Here is a 17,525-nt window from a genome sequence, read left to right as displayed (position 1 = left end):
ACCATTAGGTGAGATTCTCATAATTTCAGTTAAGTACTATAATCTGACTGTTGAACAGCAAAAGAATTATAAATAAATATAGAATAAAAATATTTGATAATAATTTATACACGAGTCAATGTTTATTTATATCCTGTCCAATATACAGCAGTCAACCCTCGCTTTACGCGGTCCCACTTTACGCGTTTTCACGTTTACGCGGTACCCTGCCGAAACCGGAATGCTCACTTTCCGCGGTGTGTGTGTACCCTTTTACGCGGAGAGCAGCGCGAGCAGGGTGCGCACAAGGTTGCCCAGTCATCAAAACATTACCGAGTTCTTCACCCGTCACCCACCACAGCCGGCCCGAGTCAGTGATAGTGATAATTATAGTGAGGATATGGACTTATATGAACTTTGAGGGGTTTGACAAAGAGGCCCTGCAAGCCTCTGTGGTGGATAGTGATACAATTGATACAAGTGATACAGGTGAGGGCCAATAATCTGCCCTCTGCCTCGGAACCAACCCCCCATCCCTGTGTGCCCAGCCATCTTTTCTATTAATGTAAGTGTTAAAAAACCTAATATTATTGATATTTCTCTTAATTATTAATTGTGTGTGCATACCATCATAAAATTAAGAAGTTATTTTTACTACAACGTAGGTATTGTGTCTGAAAAAGTGGAGTTTGGGGGTCGGCCCGGTCTCTATTTCAATTAATCCCATATGTTATGTTGTTCACTTTACGCGGGCCGCCGTGGGTTGAATTAACCGCGTAAAGTGAGGGTTCACTGTAGTCTCCTACAGCCACGTGGGGTAATTCATGCAGTCTCCTCCACGCACCACTTAAACAATACTCACTCCCCCATCTACTCCATCAACTTTTTCTTTGTTCACCAGAGCAAAACATTTGTGGCCTGTCAATATATTTTTTGGCTAAAGATAAAAATTAATGGTGCAGATTTAGTTTTTAGAATTCTACGACTTAAAATACAAAATTCCTTACTTTTTTTTAAGAAGATCAACACACAATATATTTCAAGATTGATAAATATTAAATAAGATGCTCCTGTATTTAAGTAGGATATCTATTTCAATACATAAATAATAAATGCAGGGATGATAACTTCTGCATAGTCATATTTATACCACACAAATGTCTGAGAAAAATACATCTTATTTTAAGCTACCGGTATACAGTATACTCAATTACTGTACATGTCACCTTAATCATTACTCACTAAAAAAAAAATCTTACTTCTGGTATCCTCTCCCACCCTTATGACTCATCTGTATCTTATATAGCTTTTCCTCCTATACATTAACCCATGTAGATCCCCCTCCATACATTATGATCTTAACACAGTTCTACACATTCTTCCACAACAATACCTCCTTCACCAAGTATAAAAAATTTTCCCCCAACATTTTTTTTTGCCTTTGCTTTCAGTCTTCCTCTGCTTTATCCACCATACAGCTTAAACAAATAGTATTCTCTTCTTGCCATCTGTTCCTTACGTCCTTACACCTCATATCATATATTTTTATCTATTTACTTCATAATTATATTGCTATCTTCCAGTGATATATATTTTTCTTCAATCTATTAACAATACTAACTCCAAATTAACTTTTTTAGAAATCCATCTTCACTGTATAAAGTTTACTATCCATCCTTCTGTTTCACATCAAAGCTTTAAAGTTAAATGTTAAGAAAGTGTTACCAGTTCAAAGTAAAAGTTATTCGCTTCACAAGTTAAGTGTTCAATTTGCTGGCCAATTTTAGTTACTCAAGCTTTAACATGGTGAGGGCGCACATCACCCTATGATCATTAATAATTACACTTGTTATCTTTTCACTTATTTCTTCAATATCCAACACCTTAAGAATACACACTCTCGGGTAATGTTTTTATGAAAAACCGGTTCCTAATATTACCTTCACATTAATCAACCTAAGTTATATTTTTATCATTAGTCTTTTTACAAATTAATTATTCTAAGCTCATTCTGCCACAAAACATCAATCTCATGGTTTGGACAAACCTTCGCCTCTTTTCAATTTTTTTCAACTTTACAAAATAGAAGATACTGTACCTTGTAAATATTTCCTGAACTGCACCTTACCGGTATGTAACTAAACTTCCCAAAATAACAAAAATGTTTTGCCACAATTTGGGGAACAATTAGAAGCAAGTCACTCATAATTTTGACTTGTACTGTACAGTACTAAGTATGAACAAGTAACACCGGATTCCATTTCTCCAGGGAGTTGTAAACGGAACAATGTAAATGATATCATTATTAAAAACTGTGGTATAGTGGAACATTTCCTTTATGTCAAATCTAATATATTTGTGTATAAAAAAATCGTGCTTTTTAAATCACAATAGGAGTTTAAAACTGGTTAATTTCCACTGAGTCACATAAACAAAAAGAGTGTTTTCAACAGCTGGTTGTGGTAACTGTTATTAGCACCATTTATGACAACCATGGTCTTTACAAAACTCTATCTCCATATCTCTAGTAATATCCAAATTAATCTCAATACATCTACACTGTGGAAATCTTGGGGACATATTGTGGAAGGGTACACCACAGCAGAACACATCTATTACAGCAGCTAAAATGAATGAATGATTAAATGAATGAATGAGAGCAAATGAGGGAGAATCTGTGTTGTCCTCCCTGTACAGTACTGAGGTAAGAAAGGGCTTGCTGAAAATATAAAACATACACTGTAAACAATGTGCATTATGAATAAATTATTTATTGTGAGCTGCTAGATAAATTATGTGGATGAATCAATATTCAGAAGTGTTCCAGATAAATGAATAATGCACTTTTATGTGGCTTTTTTATCATTATTTTATTTTTATTTTTTTTTTTTTTACATTTTTCAAACTCCTTGTGGGTGTGGCCCTAGAACTAGAGCTATGAGGTGCTGTCCCTCCATTATGTGGTTCAAGGATTTACCTGCAAAAGAATATTCACATATTACTATTAAGTACTGTATGGGGAAATGGTATACACTGGAGCAGTAATAAAATAAAAACTGCTCACCTCAACAATATAACCACAGATAATTACACATGTATCATATGATAACACACATTAAAAAGACAGTATACATTAAGAGAATTAAAGCATACATAAACACTTAAATGTCAGAAGTGTATACCAGGAAAACAGGACAAGTTGACCCTTGGGTGTAATCAAAGGAACTAAACCTGAAGGGAAATGTGAACCCATTTTATGGATTGGGGAATGCAGTGTAGCGATCAGTGAGATTAAAAACTCCTTCAATTTTTAGGTAACTCCACCAGAAGCTGAATTTAAGGTGTGAAAAGACTTATAGCATAAAAATCATCTGCAGGGAAAGTGCATCCTGCCATTTAGTAAATAAGCCTGTGGGTATGTGTCAGGCTCTGCTTATTGGCTGGATGTCACCAGATAGCCCAAAGGACATAAAATACTATACCTGTATAGTATGCACTTTGCTTCGTGAATTGTAGTAATAATCAACATTTGGGTAATAAGCTTCAAATCTACTAGTTTAGTTAAAATACTGTACTATACTACTACGACACTGGTTTTAAACAATTAGCTTTACACAGTTAGTCCCACACCTAACTAAGCTTATTATAGTTAAGAGAAGAAAATTAAAAATATCCATGAAGGATCTTACCTTTCAGAAGAGGTTCATTTGTCATGACCTTGACACTAGAATAGTAGTCAGTTGGATACGTCCACTGTTGACGTAACTGACGGGCCGTCTGCCGAGCATTCAGCCACCATCTCTCATCACCCACGTCTCCTTCCAAGGTCTCAATACTATCAAAGTATCAACAAATGCAATCAGACTTTTCATGAATTATATTGTCTATGATCATATTTGGTGAACTGCCTGAGTGGATTACTACAGTATCAACATAAAGGTGTGCACCATAAAAAAAAATACTACTGTACAGTACACTTTAAATATCAATCAATACAGTGAATAATTATAACAGTTGGGCAATGTGTCTTAATATGGGATTATATAAACATGAAATTCTGTATAAAGAAATAGGTAAATCAATCATTGTACACATGGTAAACCAGTACAGTCTCTCCTCGATTTATGAAAACCCGGACAGCGTATAAAATATTATTCACATTACGTATTTTCGAGTCCCGAAACGTTTGGTCGTAATGTGACCCCGTACGACAGCGTGGGCTGGGTCGCCTCGTGGTGTACAGCAGCCACGCCGCAGCCCGCTCAGTTGTTATTTGGCCGTCGTTGTTGTTGTTGTTAGTGATCGCGCTGTGTACTGACAAAATTTTCGTTTGTAATTCCCTTTAAAATGGCTGGCAAACGTAAACGTGAGAGTTCTCGTGGTGCTGAGAAGAAAAAGTGAAAATCAATTACTTTTGAGATGAAAATGAAAATAATAATGCAATATGAAAATGGAAAACCAGTAGCAACCATTTCACGCAACCTTGGCTTCTCTCACGCGACGATATCAACAATTTTGAAGGACAAGGAACGAATTCGTGAGGTAGTGAAAGGATCAGCACCTATAAAGTGAACAATAATAACGAAAAAAAGACAAGGTCCTCTTCATGAGATGGAAAAATTAATTGTGACGTGGATGGAGGATCAGCTGTAAAAGTGTGTACCCTTAAGCCTTCTAACCATACAGGCTAAGGCAAGAAGCCTTTTCGAAAGCCTGAAAGAACAAGCAGGAGATGAGTGGGACCAAAACTTCACAGCAAGTCATGGGTGATTCCAAAGGTTTAAGAAACGTTACAGTTCGCACAGTGTAAAGGTGAGTTGAGAGGCAGCAAGTGCTGATGTGGGTGCTGCTGAAGCTTTTAAGGAGTTAGACCGTGTCATCGTGGAGGGAAATTGTTTGCCTGAGCAAATATTTAATGTGGATGAAACTGGCTTATTATGGAAGCACATGCCAGAACAGACATACATCCACAAAGAGGCAAAAACCATGCCGGGAATCAAGGTATTCAAGGACCGAATCACACTTCTGTTGGGGGGAATGTAGCTGGTTTCAAGGTAAAACCCTTCATGATATATCATTCAGAGAACCCAAGGGCTTTTAAAAATGTCAGCAAGCAAACACTGCCAGTGTTTTATCACAGTAATAAGAAAGCATGGATGACCCTAGCACTGTTTGAGGAGTGGTTCCTGAGTTGTTTCATTCCACGAGCCAGGGAGTATTGTCTGCAACAAGGGGTTGCGTTCAAGATTTTATTTAATTTTAGATAATGCTCCGGGACACCCACCACACCTGGACGACCTGCAACCTGATGTTAAGGTAGTCTACCTTCCACCTAAGACTACCTCTATCATCCAACCCATGGATCAAGGTGCTATTGCTGCTTTTAAAACGTATTATTTACGTACGACCTTTGCTCAGGCTATTGCTGCTACTGAAGGTGAGAAAACGCTCAGAGAGTTTTGGAAGAACTACAACTTTTTGTAATGTACAAAAAACATAGCTGCAGCATGGGATGAGGTTACAGACCAGTGCATGAATGGAATATGGAAGAAGGTCCTAAAAAGATATGTGAACAGTTTCAAAGGATTAAATGAAGATGAAGCAATTTCTGAGATTAGTAACAAGATAGTGCAGATGGGTCAACAGCTGGAGTTTGAAATTGATAATGAAGATGTTGAGCAGTTGGTGGAAAGTGTAGCAGAAGAGCTAAGTAACAAGGATCTTATTGAACTGGATGCACAGAAAATTGCAAAGGAAGAAGAGAGACAAAATGTAGAAGAAGAGCCTACACCCCCCAAAAAGTTTTCAGTGAAACAAATGGCAGAGGCATTTGCTACTATTAATAAGGGGATACAAATGTTTGAAGAAATGGATCAAAATGTTGAGCGTTTTGCAAAAGTTGACAGACTGATCCAAGATGGACTTGCTTGCTACAGGAAGAATTACAATGAAAAGAAAAGGCAAACTGTGGAGTCTAAATTGGACATATTTTTTATGAAGTCCCCCACTGCTGTCTCCTCACGCCCTAAAGATGATCCAATACCTTCAACAAGCAAGTATGTTAGCCTGTCTAAAGAAAGTGAACTTGATGACCCACCCAGCCCTGTCTCCTCCTCTGCTTCATCCAATTAATGTAGTCTACATGCTTAATTAAAAAATTATTGAGGCCCTGTGTGCATTCAGCTGACTACATTAAAGGTAAGTGCACAGTAACACTAATTATTCATTTTCATTATTGATTACTTTTACTGTACTGTATTTCATTTTAGAATTTCTTTGTATTATTTTTGCCTTTTCGACTTACGACCTGGTCGTTTGGACGGAATCTCGTCGTAAGTTGAGGAGAGACTGTACAGGTACTCCTCGACTTACGACCACCCGGACTTACGACCGCCACAGTCGTACCAAATTTTTTTCAAATTACGTATTTTTGAGTCCCCACGTTAGTGATTGCGCCGTGTACTGACAAAATTTTCGTTTGTAATTCCCTTTAAAATGGCTGGCAAGCTTAAAAGTGAGAGTTTTGTGGTGCTGAGAAAAAAAAAGACAACCATTTTAGATTTTCTATGTATTATTTTCGCATTTTTGACTTACGACCTGAATTTGGGTCCCTAACCCAGCCGTAAGTCGGGGACTGCCTGTACAGTACTGTGTTTGTTAAAGTTAAGAAAGACCAATACAATATTCACCTGTATGGATCTTCTTCAAGTAGTGGCTCCTTATCAATGAGATAATACTGTTTGGTATCCATGTTAAAGATAAATGTTGCTGTAGTTTTGTACTGACGACGGGTTAAGGAACTAAGTGGGGATCGAACTGTCTTGCTAAGCCCCTTTACCACTGTGGCAGCCTGGACCAACACAGATGCCAGGGCCACAATGTCCCCACTGCTTGGGCACACCTGTCAACAAATATGTTACAAGATCTCAACATGAAAAATGTGGTAGTATCTTCCCTACTAAATCAAACAATACAACAACAACTTATTCTAAAATACAGTACAAAATATACAGAGTGCAGTACAGTGTTGCTTCATGCACAAAGTTATCATATGAAAACAAGAGTACAAGTAGCAATTAATAAATTAATTCATTATTGACAATGATATGCAAGGAATGACAGGCAACAGCATTATTTGTGTATCAGTATGAATTTAAATACAGTGAGTCCCAAACTTACGAGCATCTGACTCATGAACAAATCTCCACATGGTATCAACATTTTATTACTGATAAATTGCCTTCTAAATAAGATATAAACTAAAGTATTACTAAATTAAAGTAAATTACTTTATCCAGAATGTGATATTCCCTGTATTGTAATTTATATATACAAAATGAACATTTATAACCCCATCTTCAGGGGTGAGTACAGACTGTACTCACCCCTGAAGATGTGAATTACACGAAAGCGCTTGGGAACTTCGTGTTTTCTTCTTTCCTTGTGGTTATCAGCGTGTGTATATATATATATATATATATATATATATATATATATATATATATATATATATATATATATATATATATATATATATATATATATATATATATATATATATATATATATATATATATATATATATATATATATATATATATATATATATATATATATATATATATATATATATATATATATATATATATATATATATACACTGTATATATATATACCCATGAGTGTACAGTAGTATGTGCTTTGGTATAAATGAGAGGTACAGCTGCCACATATATGAAGCAAATACAAACCTGTCTCTGATAGATCTAGCTGTTACTTACAAATGGTAAGACATAAAAAGGGAGTGAACAGCTAGAGAAAGAGAGAGTGAGAGATCCAAGACAAGTTTAGAAAGAAGAAACGTTTTTTACATGAAGACTTTACAGAGAAACAGATACAATAACAGTTACTGAGCCACTTACATCAACTATCTCCACATTGTAGTCATTGCAAAAGAAATATTTCTTGCCAGCCTCAGTACACAATCTCTGAGCCATTTCATGACAAAACTGCTCAACATCCAAGCTGACCTGTCTAACTAATACACCTGGAGCCATCTGTCAGAATAAAAACTATGTAAGAGTTACTGAAATAAAAAATGAAATCAACAAAAGTTATAAATGCCTTATGCTAATAGTTCAGGACTGTGTGACTCACCCTTCATCAACTTCCTCACACCTCAAAAATTAGAGGCAAATGTACTTAGCTCTCCTTAATGACACATAAATGACAGGAAGGTGGCTGGAAAGGTTGACTGACAATAATGGACAGGAAGAAGTGATGATACAATTCATTACCATTGCTTCCAAGACCTATTTATTAAGGTTATGAATGCATTGGAAAGGTTTTATTGTTTAGAGTTTACCCGAGTTTTGAACCCCAAATTTAATGGGGAATACACACAAGGCACGAGGGTAAACAAAGGGAGCGTAACGGTGTATGTGTTTGCTTATGATTCTGACCAAACTGCATTGAAGGAAGAAAATGTTTAAAAGAATGGAAGATTAGAGGAAAATTACAATGATAGTAATAACTGACCAGTTTTTCAGCCTTGGAATTGGAGATCATATGCATCTGAGTGTAGCCTGACCCATGTACTTCAAGAGGTAAGGCATTATGATAGCCAGTTGCTGTTCCCAGTTCATCATCTGTTATAATAAAATAGCATGATGAGTTTAAGGTTTGTATTTTCCTTAAATAAAACAAAATTAATTATAACGAAACCATATACTGTATCACAATTCTAAATGCCTTAAACCCACTAAATAAATGTCAAGTTTTGGTGATGTTCTGTTTGTGAAAGCTTGTAAAACATCTTCGCTGCTACTTTTGGTACACAGGCTTAATTTATTATCATGAGGCTACAGATGGCTTGTGGTTCAGTGTCTGCTAATCGCCATAACTGAATCACCAATTGTCATGCTTTGGGTATAGGGGAGAGGTGAAAATGGCCCAGAAAAGACTGCTTAGTGTCAGTGCTAGTGATGCTAGTGGAGTGAAACATAAAAGGCAAAAGTCAGTGATGACCCTGACAAAGAAAGTTGATTTATTAGACAAGTTAAAGGAAGGGATGAGTGCTACCGCTGTTGGTTGGTTGTTTGGTGTGAACGAATTCACAGTGCTGAAGTGGTGTAGGTTGTTCGTAACAAAAACATAGTGAAAACTGAGAAAGCTCCAGACTTCCACATACTAATGTAAGTACAGTATTGTGACTTAAGTTTCTCACACAGTATAGGTATACCTGTATATTAAAGCACTAAGGTATCATATAAGTTGCTATTCGCAGTTTTGTCAATTCGCGCCATTTCTTGGAACCTATCCCTCGCGAATGGCAAGGGTTTACTGTACTGTATTTCTGTATCTAAAGTATGCCAATACTGTAGATAGTTGGGTCTGTCTTAGGGACAGTGAGAACTATAAATTGTGAGCCATTTGCTTACCTCTAAATCAAGGAATGGAATTTCAGGATTTAACTTCAATTATGCTTCACACAAGTGTAAAGCACCACAGTACAGTACTCTCATGAATGTGAAACAAGTTTTTGATCAGATCGAAAATGACAGATTGGCAGCCATTTCATGAAATTTGTGTAAACAGCAAACTTATGAAGTTAAAAAGCTGCTGACAATTTTAGAGTGGTTCTGTTTCCAAACTGTGAGTAGAGTACAGTACAGTGCAGTATACCATATGCAAGGAGATTCTGTTGTAGAGGCCCAGTGGACAATTTTTAGTCTAAAGTTCTTGATCAGGAATATTTATCTTGTTCCTCATCAGTATTTTATATCATAACAATCTTCCTCTAAAATTTTCATCATATTTAAATGAATCAAAGGTGTGGCAGTCCTGCTTATTAACACTGTAAATATCTAGAACAACTCAGAAATATAACATCCTGCACTTTATGAGAAATTTATTAATATACAGACTGTACAGAAAAAGAATTAGACATGATTAACCACAGCAAAATGGATAAAGTAATCAAATTACCAATTAAAATACTTTTTCTCAAGATGGGTATCATAAATAAATATACTGCAACTACATCAAGTAAGCATGTAGAAATGTTAAATTTAACTTTCTACAGTACATGTACTACAATACTCACACTGCACCTAAAACCAAAACTGTCTCTTCTATATTCAGTGAAATAGTTATTAATGGTTCATGAACGACTTTAATTTAAGTTGCCATGATTCACAGAGATAAATTAATAAAAAATGTAATTACAATTCATTTTTCAAAGCCTAAATATTGTTCCTGGTTATCAGACTTGCCCTTACCTTCTATATCTGTGATGATAGACACAAGTTCATCGTCAACCTCAATGTACCGGCGGTTAAAGTCCACAACACAATTCAAGGACTGGAAAAATGAGAAGTACAAGTTGCATTATAAACTAAAAGCCCATCACTACCACAAGTTTTTAAGAATATACAAAAAAAAAAAAAAAATGGAAGGTGCATACGGCCCAAAAACATTATTAGGATGGGCCGGAATATAAATTTGTTGGATAGCCGGATATCAATTTATTTATATCGGTTAGATACCTGATATCCAGTGTCTGGCCGGACAATCCTTATTACAGTATTATGTACACCCTGGTTTTGTTTTGTGCTGTGTACTGGTATATTTTAACACTTTCCTATTTATAGGATTCATATCTAATAATCTGTGCATGTGCAGTAGACCTCCTTGAAACTTCCTGGTGTAGCAAGATAACGTGAGTATGTGCGTGCACAATACTTGAAACTTTCTTGTTTGTAACAATATGGTGTGTGTGTGTGTGTGTATACTGTATATATTTGTAATACAAAAATGGCAGTGTCACACGACAGCTTGAAAAGTTTAGTTACAAGAGGCAGGAAAAGGGGCACTTATAAAGCAAAAAATTAAAAATATTTGGCACTCCGGCTAACACCAAGAAATGCCGATCCTCTTGAATGGAGGAAACGTTATTGCACTGTGATTGTAAAACTCAAACCATTGGTACTGAAATATTGGAATGCAACTTCAAGTACCCTGTACTGTTAGTTCAAAATGCTCGTTCAATGCCACAGGGCAAAGCAATACAAAGAAAATCAAAACAGATTGGCTCTATAAAATGCTGAAAAGCTTCTTTTTATTATGAAATCATTAAATTTCTTTATAAGAAACTAAGAAAGTAACCAATACATTATAATGTACAATTATTACCATAATGATTGTCATTACTTCTTTAGAACTGGTTTGTCTTGCCAGTGTTCTTTACTCCCCAAATTAATGGCACGTGTTCTGTCTAAAATATAAGAGCACATTTCAATAACAGAATTTATTTTAAAATAAAAACTCTACAGATGACACAGCTTATTTTGCATACATTTGTTTTCACTGCAGTTTATTTTCTTATGACGATTGAGTTAGTTAACTCTATCTCAAGTTATTCCCTTGAAGCAGCTGAAGTTGTAAAATCTGAAGTTGGAATAAAATTTTGTAGAAGACTGGATGTAAAGACTATCATTTGCCCAACTATACAATACTGTACAGCACAGTATTATAATACAGTAAAGGCTCATGTAAGATTCAGGAAAATGTACAAACACTCTCATACAGGTACAATATAGTCTAAAACTCTAGCTAGTTGAGTAATAAAAATTAATTACGTACGCCCAATAAAAAAAAAATGGATATCCAGCCGGATTGCTGAATAGCTAAACAAGGCTCTCTCTTGCCATACTGCAGGGTGGCCTACACATACACTGTTGCTTCCTGGATGTCTATCCCCTTCACTTCTAGTGCTTCTTTCAAACATTCTTGCATCTTCTTGGTCTTCCCCCCTCCCTCGTACTGTAATACACAGTACATATATTTTTTCATGCATACAAATGCTGCTAAAATAAAAAGGCATTACAACAGAGTACGGCAGTAAGGGTCCACTCCAATGCCTTCATAACATCCTCCACAGTCCAGTGCCACTCATACATTGGCACTATCACACTATTCTTCCCATCCTCTGGTATCTTCTCATCTCTCCCCTCCAACGGTTACTCCATCCCCTGATCTCCCAACACGTTCACCAACACCACTCCTTCATCCAGACCTTCCCTCTTTTCATCAAACTGAGTGTCCTCATCACTTCCTCCTTTTTGATAGCCATCATGGGTCCCTTTGTTGCTACCATTTCTACATTAACATCTCTCTCATTTTCTATTTCTAGTTGGCTTTCAGATTATCAGACTTTGATCTTTTCACTTAGTTTCAACGTTCTTTTCCCAATATAAAGAATCCCTCTTTTCATTCTGCACTGCATCTACACTTTCAAGGGCCTGCTTTTATTATTTCCATCTCTACCTCTAGTGCCTCCAAGTTGTCACAGCACATCTGTACCACTTCCTACCTACCTCTGCTCACTGCTTTCTTCACTTTCCTATTAACTGCTCTAAACCTCTCTTTTGTCCAGCCTTCACCAGTTGTTTGGTACTCTTTAAATGTAAATAAGTCTTTTGGCGTTATCCTTTGAGTTCTATCATATGTACTTGTGATGGGGGGCCGGTGGTAGAAGCAGTACCGCTCTTGCCTCGCAAGCAAGATGTCACGGGTTCTATTCCTGGGCTGGTGGAAGTTGTTTGGGCATACTTCCTAGCCCCCATTAGTCCCTGTTCACCTAGCAGTAAAGTAGGTACCTGTTGTAAGTCGAAAGTTGCAAATTCGTATTCAGGGAAAGTTGTTGGAGCTTCCAATAACTTGATGGCATAAAACCATCGACTCTTCAGGCTTCTACGCCCTTAACTCATGAGACATAAAGGCAAGCATGAACTTAGCATGCTTCCCTGTTGGGCGCTGTAAACGCTTCTCTGCGCTTCACCTTACACAAGGATGTAGGGGGGTGCCTAAAAAAAAAAAAAAGTACTTGTGATGAATTCCCAATGATATCAAATTAAATCAAACCTTGCATCTCCAGTATTCCACTACCAAGTCTTCTCTTCCTGAGGTCTCCCTTACTTGGTTCTTCTGCACACCTTCTCTGCCACTTTGATGACTGTTTTCTTTGTTTTATTCCATTTTCCTTGAACTTCTCTATTCTTCTTCGCTCCCCTTGTCTCCACCAAATCTCCTCTCTCTGGTCCATCAACTTGACCTCAATCTGTCTCCTGGTTACTCCCTTCTTCCTTATCTTTAACCACATAGCACCTATGATTAGCAACTTGTGCTGTCTGTCAACACTTCCCCTGGTATAACCTTGCTGCTTACTACACATTTCCTAGCACTGATCTGGCTCTTGTTTCACTTGCTCCTATAAGTCAAAATTGTTTCTTCTCTCTTCCTAAACCCAGTATTGACACAGATGTCTAATCTCTCAACCATTACCAATATCCCTTCTTCAACTTCGTTTCTCTTCCCAAAGCTGTAACTTCCATGTTCCAGCTCACATCTGCTCCCATGTGTGCTCAAGTCCACACCAAACATGAACTTCTCTTCAACTGGCTCGAGCTACAAATTACTCTTGTTCATCCCAGAATGTATTTTTCTGTTGACCCACACAGCAAGTAACAGTCTGTACAAGACAGTTTTTAGCTCACTTGCAGAAAGGTTTATCATCATGATAGGGTGATGTGTCAAAAATACTTCAGAAACTTCACAACACATTTTCATCACATCTCACATGTGGCATCCTTGCATCAAGGTTTCTCAAGTGTGCTTAAATGGTGACAAACCAACATGAAATATGGCCAGTTTCTAAAATTAACAAACATTGTCCATTACCAATTTCTTTGAAGACATCTCTGAAATCATCTGACAGATTTTCATCAAACTTCACTTTTAGTACATTATCCGTGAACTAAAATGTTTGTTAAATGAACACTGAGCTTTATTCACAGCTCTTGCTTTATGATATTTAAAGCAGTCTCTTAATCACTTTACCTTGAGAAAATAGGTACAATGAATACAAAGTTTAGTGTTATACAAACTTCCAACAACGATAAAGAGATAAAAGATTTACCCAGCTATCTTTAAATAGTGTGCAGAAGAAAAAAAATGACTTGGTGCATGAGCAAACAACAGAACACATCTGCCACCATTGCTGCAGTGGCCAGGACTGACAGGGATCAGTTCAGCCTCCCTAGTTTATGGCTGAAACAAGCAAGTGAGGTGATGTGAATACACTTTATTATAGACTTACTAACCCTCTGTCTTGAATGAAACCTATTTCACGGAGACCTATACGAGGGATTTAATTATAATTGGCAGGAGACACTGTTTACACAACCTAAATGTTATCTCATTAGTTGCAAATGCTTTAACTCCATACATTTGGTTTGGCTATAACCTGAGTCACCTATAAAGGCCAGGGACAAAAATAAAAACATGGATTTATGCATTAACCCCTACATATTGTACTACATAGATTTATTCTGGACAAAAGCAACAAACTTGTGTGTCCAGATCTTTCATCTGTTTGTGTAACAATAAGGGATAATAAAGTGATTAGTCTTGTGATTTTATTACATACAATAGTGTACAGTATATACAAAACTTCGTTATCATACATGATGCCTTCATATAATTAGTGGTAATTCATAAAACTGGTAAAGAATAATAGACACAAATACCAGTGGAGAACTTACCTGTGACTGACTGAGATCAGAAACACTATTTGGTGTTAGATTGGAAGATCTTTCACTAGACTTCTGAACACAACCTGGACTAAGAGCATACAGTCCTAAACTCTCTCGTGAGCTCCATCTCTGTAGTTCTGCCTGTTTAAAAGATTAATACTTATTATATTAAATACTGTACAGTACACATACTTCCCCTATGCTTAAAAATAGTGCATAAACTTTTCCTATGCATAAATGTAGCACATATATACTGTACAGTACTTTTTCATGCCTATTAACTAAAACCTTTTCCTATGCCTAAAAAGAGTAAATGAACTTTTTAAATCCTTAAATGTAGTTCTCCAAGCACTAAATAGTGCATAAACTTTCACCAAAACCTAAATATATTATACTGTCTATGTATATAGAGTGCTCTAGTGCATTTGTTTGTATGCCTAGGTATAGACCACAAATCCTTTCATATGCCTACATGTAATATAGGTATACTTTACTATACAGTATAAAAATTTTCTTGGGCCAAAATGTAGTAGTGTACAGTACATATACCTTTCCATTCCCTGCCTACTTTCAGCTCACCCTGTAATTCCAATATTTTACTGTAATACATAATAACCAAATGAAAACTAATTGTGAATATGCATGTCTCATCTCTAGTGACCATATGTAGGCACAGTACTGTACAATACTTGCTACAATTTTAATAAATAAGAACAGTTAGAATGACATAACATTGAAGGTGAACACTACTTCCTCAAACTTCACGCTAAACATTTCCCACGTCATAAAATCAGTTACTGTACGTAGTTCCAAGTTTGAAGAGGGCATAACTTAAGCACTAATGAACACAAGGGAAAATTTTCAATCTGTACTACAGTATCATCACATAAAAGGGAACATTTATGTTAAAATGTTCGCTGACACAGGCCAGACAAATTTATTGTTTTATCTCCCTGCTCCTGTGCTGAGGGGAGGGGATTATCAATGAATAAGTTGATTTTACAAATAGACTGCCTATACTTGTAGTGTACATACAAAGCATATGAATAACTACCAGTCCTAAACAGATAGACTGATAAAGAACTGATGCTCTCAACATTTACCAATTGAGTTGCAAGTTTATAGAATGTGGCAAGATGACCACAAAGAGAGTACAATTGCTTCTCACTGCATGAAGGTGAAAAGTACTTCTGATAACAAACCAGTTGATGGAATACAAAAAAATTCTGACCAACTGGTTGTGATGTGCAAATACAACTTGAATGCACTTGAGCTTGGTGTCATCTCATGATGAGATTCCTTTTTCATGACTATGACTTTGATCTTTAACCATTTGATTCCACACAACAGATTAGCACTAGAGGTTGTTATGATAATTACATTTTCAAATTATGTTTATTGTAACTCTTTCAGAACCAGATACAGGCTACTGACTTACATAGTTGAAGACAATAATTACAGACAGCAGTGACACCTCTACTCACACAACCCATTGGCATAAATAATAATATTCTATGAACAAATTATAAGAATCCATGGTACTGAGAAGGACAGCACAAAATTAACGAAAAGAATGTTTATCATTATGGCTTGGAAATCTGGGGAGAATGAACATGAAAAGGTGATTCTTAGGTTAAATTTAAGCAATGTGGGATAGAATGAAAAATGGCAGAGCATGGTGAGGGACTCTGCATTTTGCCTTTAAAATCTGATGCCGCAGCACACACTTAGATCAAAAAGAGGGATTACCCTGTTTAATGAAGGATTAATGGGGGGGGGGGAGGGGGGGCCTATAGTATAGCTACACTGTGGCTCATTACAGTGCACATGCAAATTCAATCTGCAATATAAGCCTCACTATCCAATGACTTTTTCCGGTCCTTATATACGTCGGTTATCAGGGCACACCTGCATTTACCTGGCTATTCCAAAAACCATTCCTCTTGTGTCTACACTATTCATCATATCCATAAATGTGTCCTGTTCATGCTTCTCATGCTTCTTAGCCTTGTATGGTACTCTTACCTTGTTACCACCCACCTTCCAGGCCTTATACCATCTTCATTTGTCCTTTATTGTTCTGTCTACTTCAACATTCCACCACCAGGCTACTGCATGCCTGACAGGTCCCTTTGTCCAGCCACACATCTTGTCAGCCATGCCCAGCATCTCACTACACTTCCCCCTCACTCTCACTGGATGTTTCCAGTCTTCGCTTACATTCTGTTCCTTCAGTTTCCACACACTCCTCCTTGGAATAAACATCTTCCTTTCTCTACACCTTTTAAACAATACTTCAAACATAAGTAATCTGTGCTTTAAGGCACTTTCTTCACTTGCTATAACCCAACGAGAAAGTAGATCTGTTATAGAGTTGTGCCAGAATGGCATAAAAGCCCCGTTGTGTGAAGATTTTATGAATTTAATTACTCTTCACAAAAATTCTTCAGAGCAAAACAATAATCATGTGCACATCTTCACTTTATGAGCAACAACTCTTCTAAGTTCCAGGGAAATTCTTTAAATAACAAGAAGAGTTAACTCCAGAAAAATTAGAACCAGCAATTGTGTGTGGGGCCAAAACTAATTTGAACACCAAGTCTTTATAGTCGACCCTCCAACTAACAACTGTCCTCTGTTGGTGTGCAGGTTCTTGCTGCTGACTCACCATCCAGGCATAGCATAACTCTCAGAAGGATCAAGGGCTGTAGCAAAGTTGACCTATGTGAATTTGACTGAGTCTGGCATTAGAGGTGAGTTGATGGAGGAATGCTATCATGTCATAATCCAGTGGCTGTGTGTGTTTGTCTGACATTTAGTGTAGCTATGGTTACCATTCTTAATACAGTAGCTGGAAAAAGTGATTGGCCACTCCTGTCTAGAAGAGATGAATTACTTATTATACTTAATGCTCCATGTCCAGATCCATAAACAAAAGGCCATTTACTGACT

At 36.8% G+C, this 17,525-nt stretch overlaps 1 protein-coding gene across 1 annotated transcript in view; it reads right to left on the bottom strand.

The window, feature by feature from the left end:
• Positions 1-659: 659 nt before the first annotated feature.
• LOC121856187 overlaps positions 660-17,525 on the bottom strand; it is a 38,313-nt gene continuing 21,447 nt past the window's right edge. Inside the window, exons 7-13 of the mRNA XM_042351530.1 lie at positions 14,583-14,714; positions 10,260-10,341; positions 8,518-8,627; positions 7,902-8,036; positions 6,669-6,880; positions 3,669-3,814; positions 660-2,956 (exon numbers count right to left, since the gene is read on the bottom strand). Coding sequence (XP_042207464.1) covers positions 2,880-2,956; positions 3,669-3,814; positions 6,669-6,880; positions 7,902-8,036; positions 8,518-8,627; positions 10,260-10,341; positions 14,583-14,714 — 894 coding nt within the window. The 3' untranslated portion in view covers positions 660-2,879. The remainder of the gene's footprint in view (positions 2,957-3,668; positions 3,815-6,668; positions 6,881-7,901; positions 8,037-8,517; positions 8,628-10,259; positions 10,342-14,582; positions 14,715-17,525) is intronic.

The sequence above is a fragment of the Homarus americanus genome, unplaced genomic scaffold, assembly GCF_018991925.1.
Source record: "Homarus americanus isolate GMGI-L3 unplaced genomic scaffold, GMGI_Hamer_2.0 scaffold48016, whole genome shotgun sequence".
Classification (NCBI taxonomy): domain Eukaryota; kingdom Metazoa; phylum Arthropoda; class Malacostraca; order Decapoda; family Nephropidae; genus Homarus; species Homarus americanus.
Note: the sequence above shows the minus strand (reverse complement) of the source record. Positions and strands in the feature narration are given on the sequence as shown.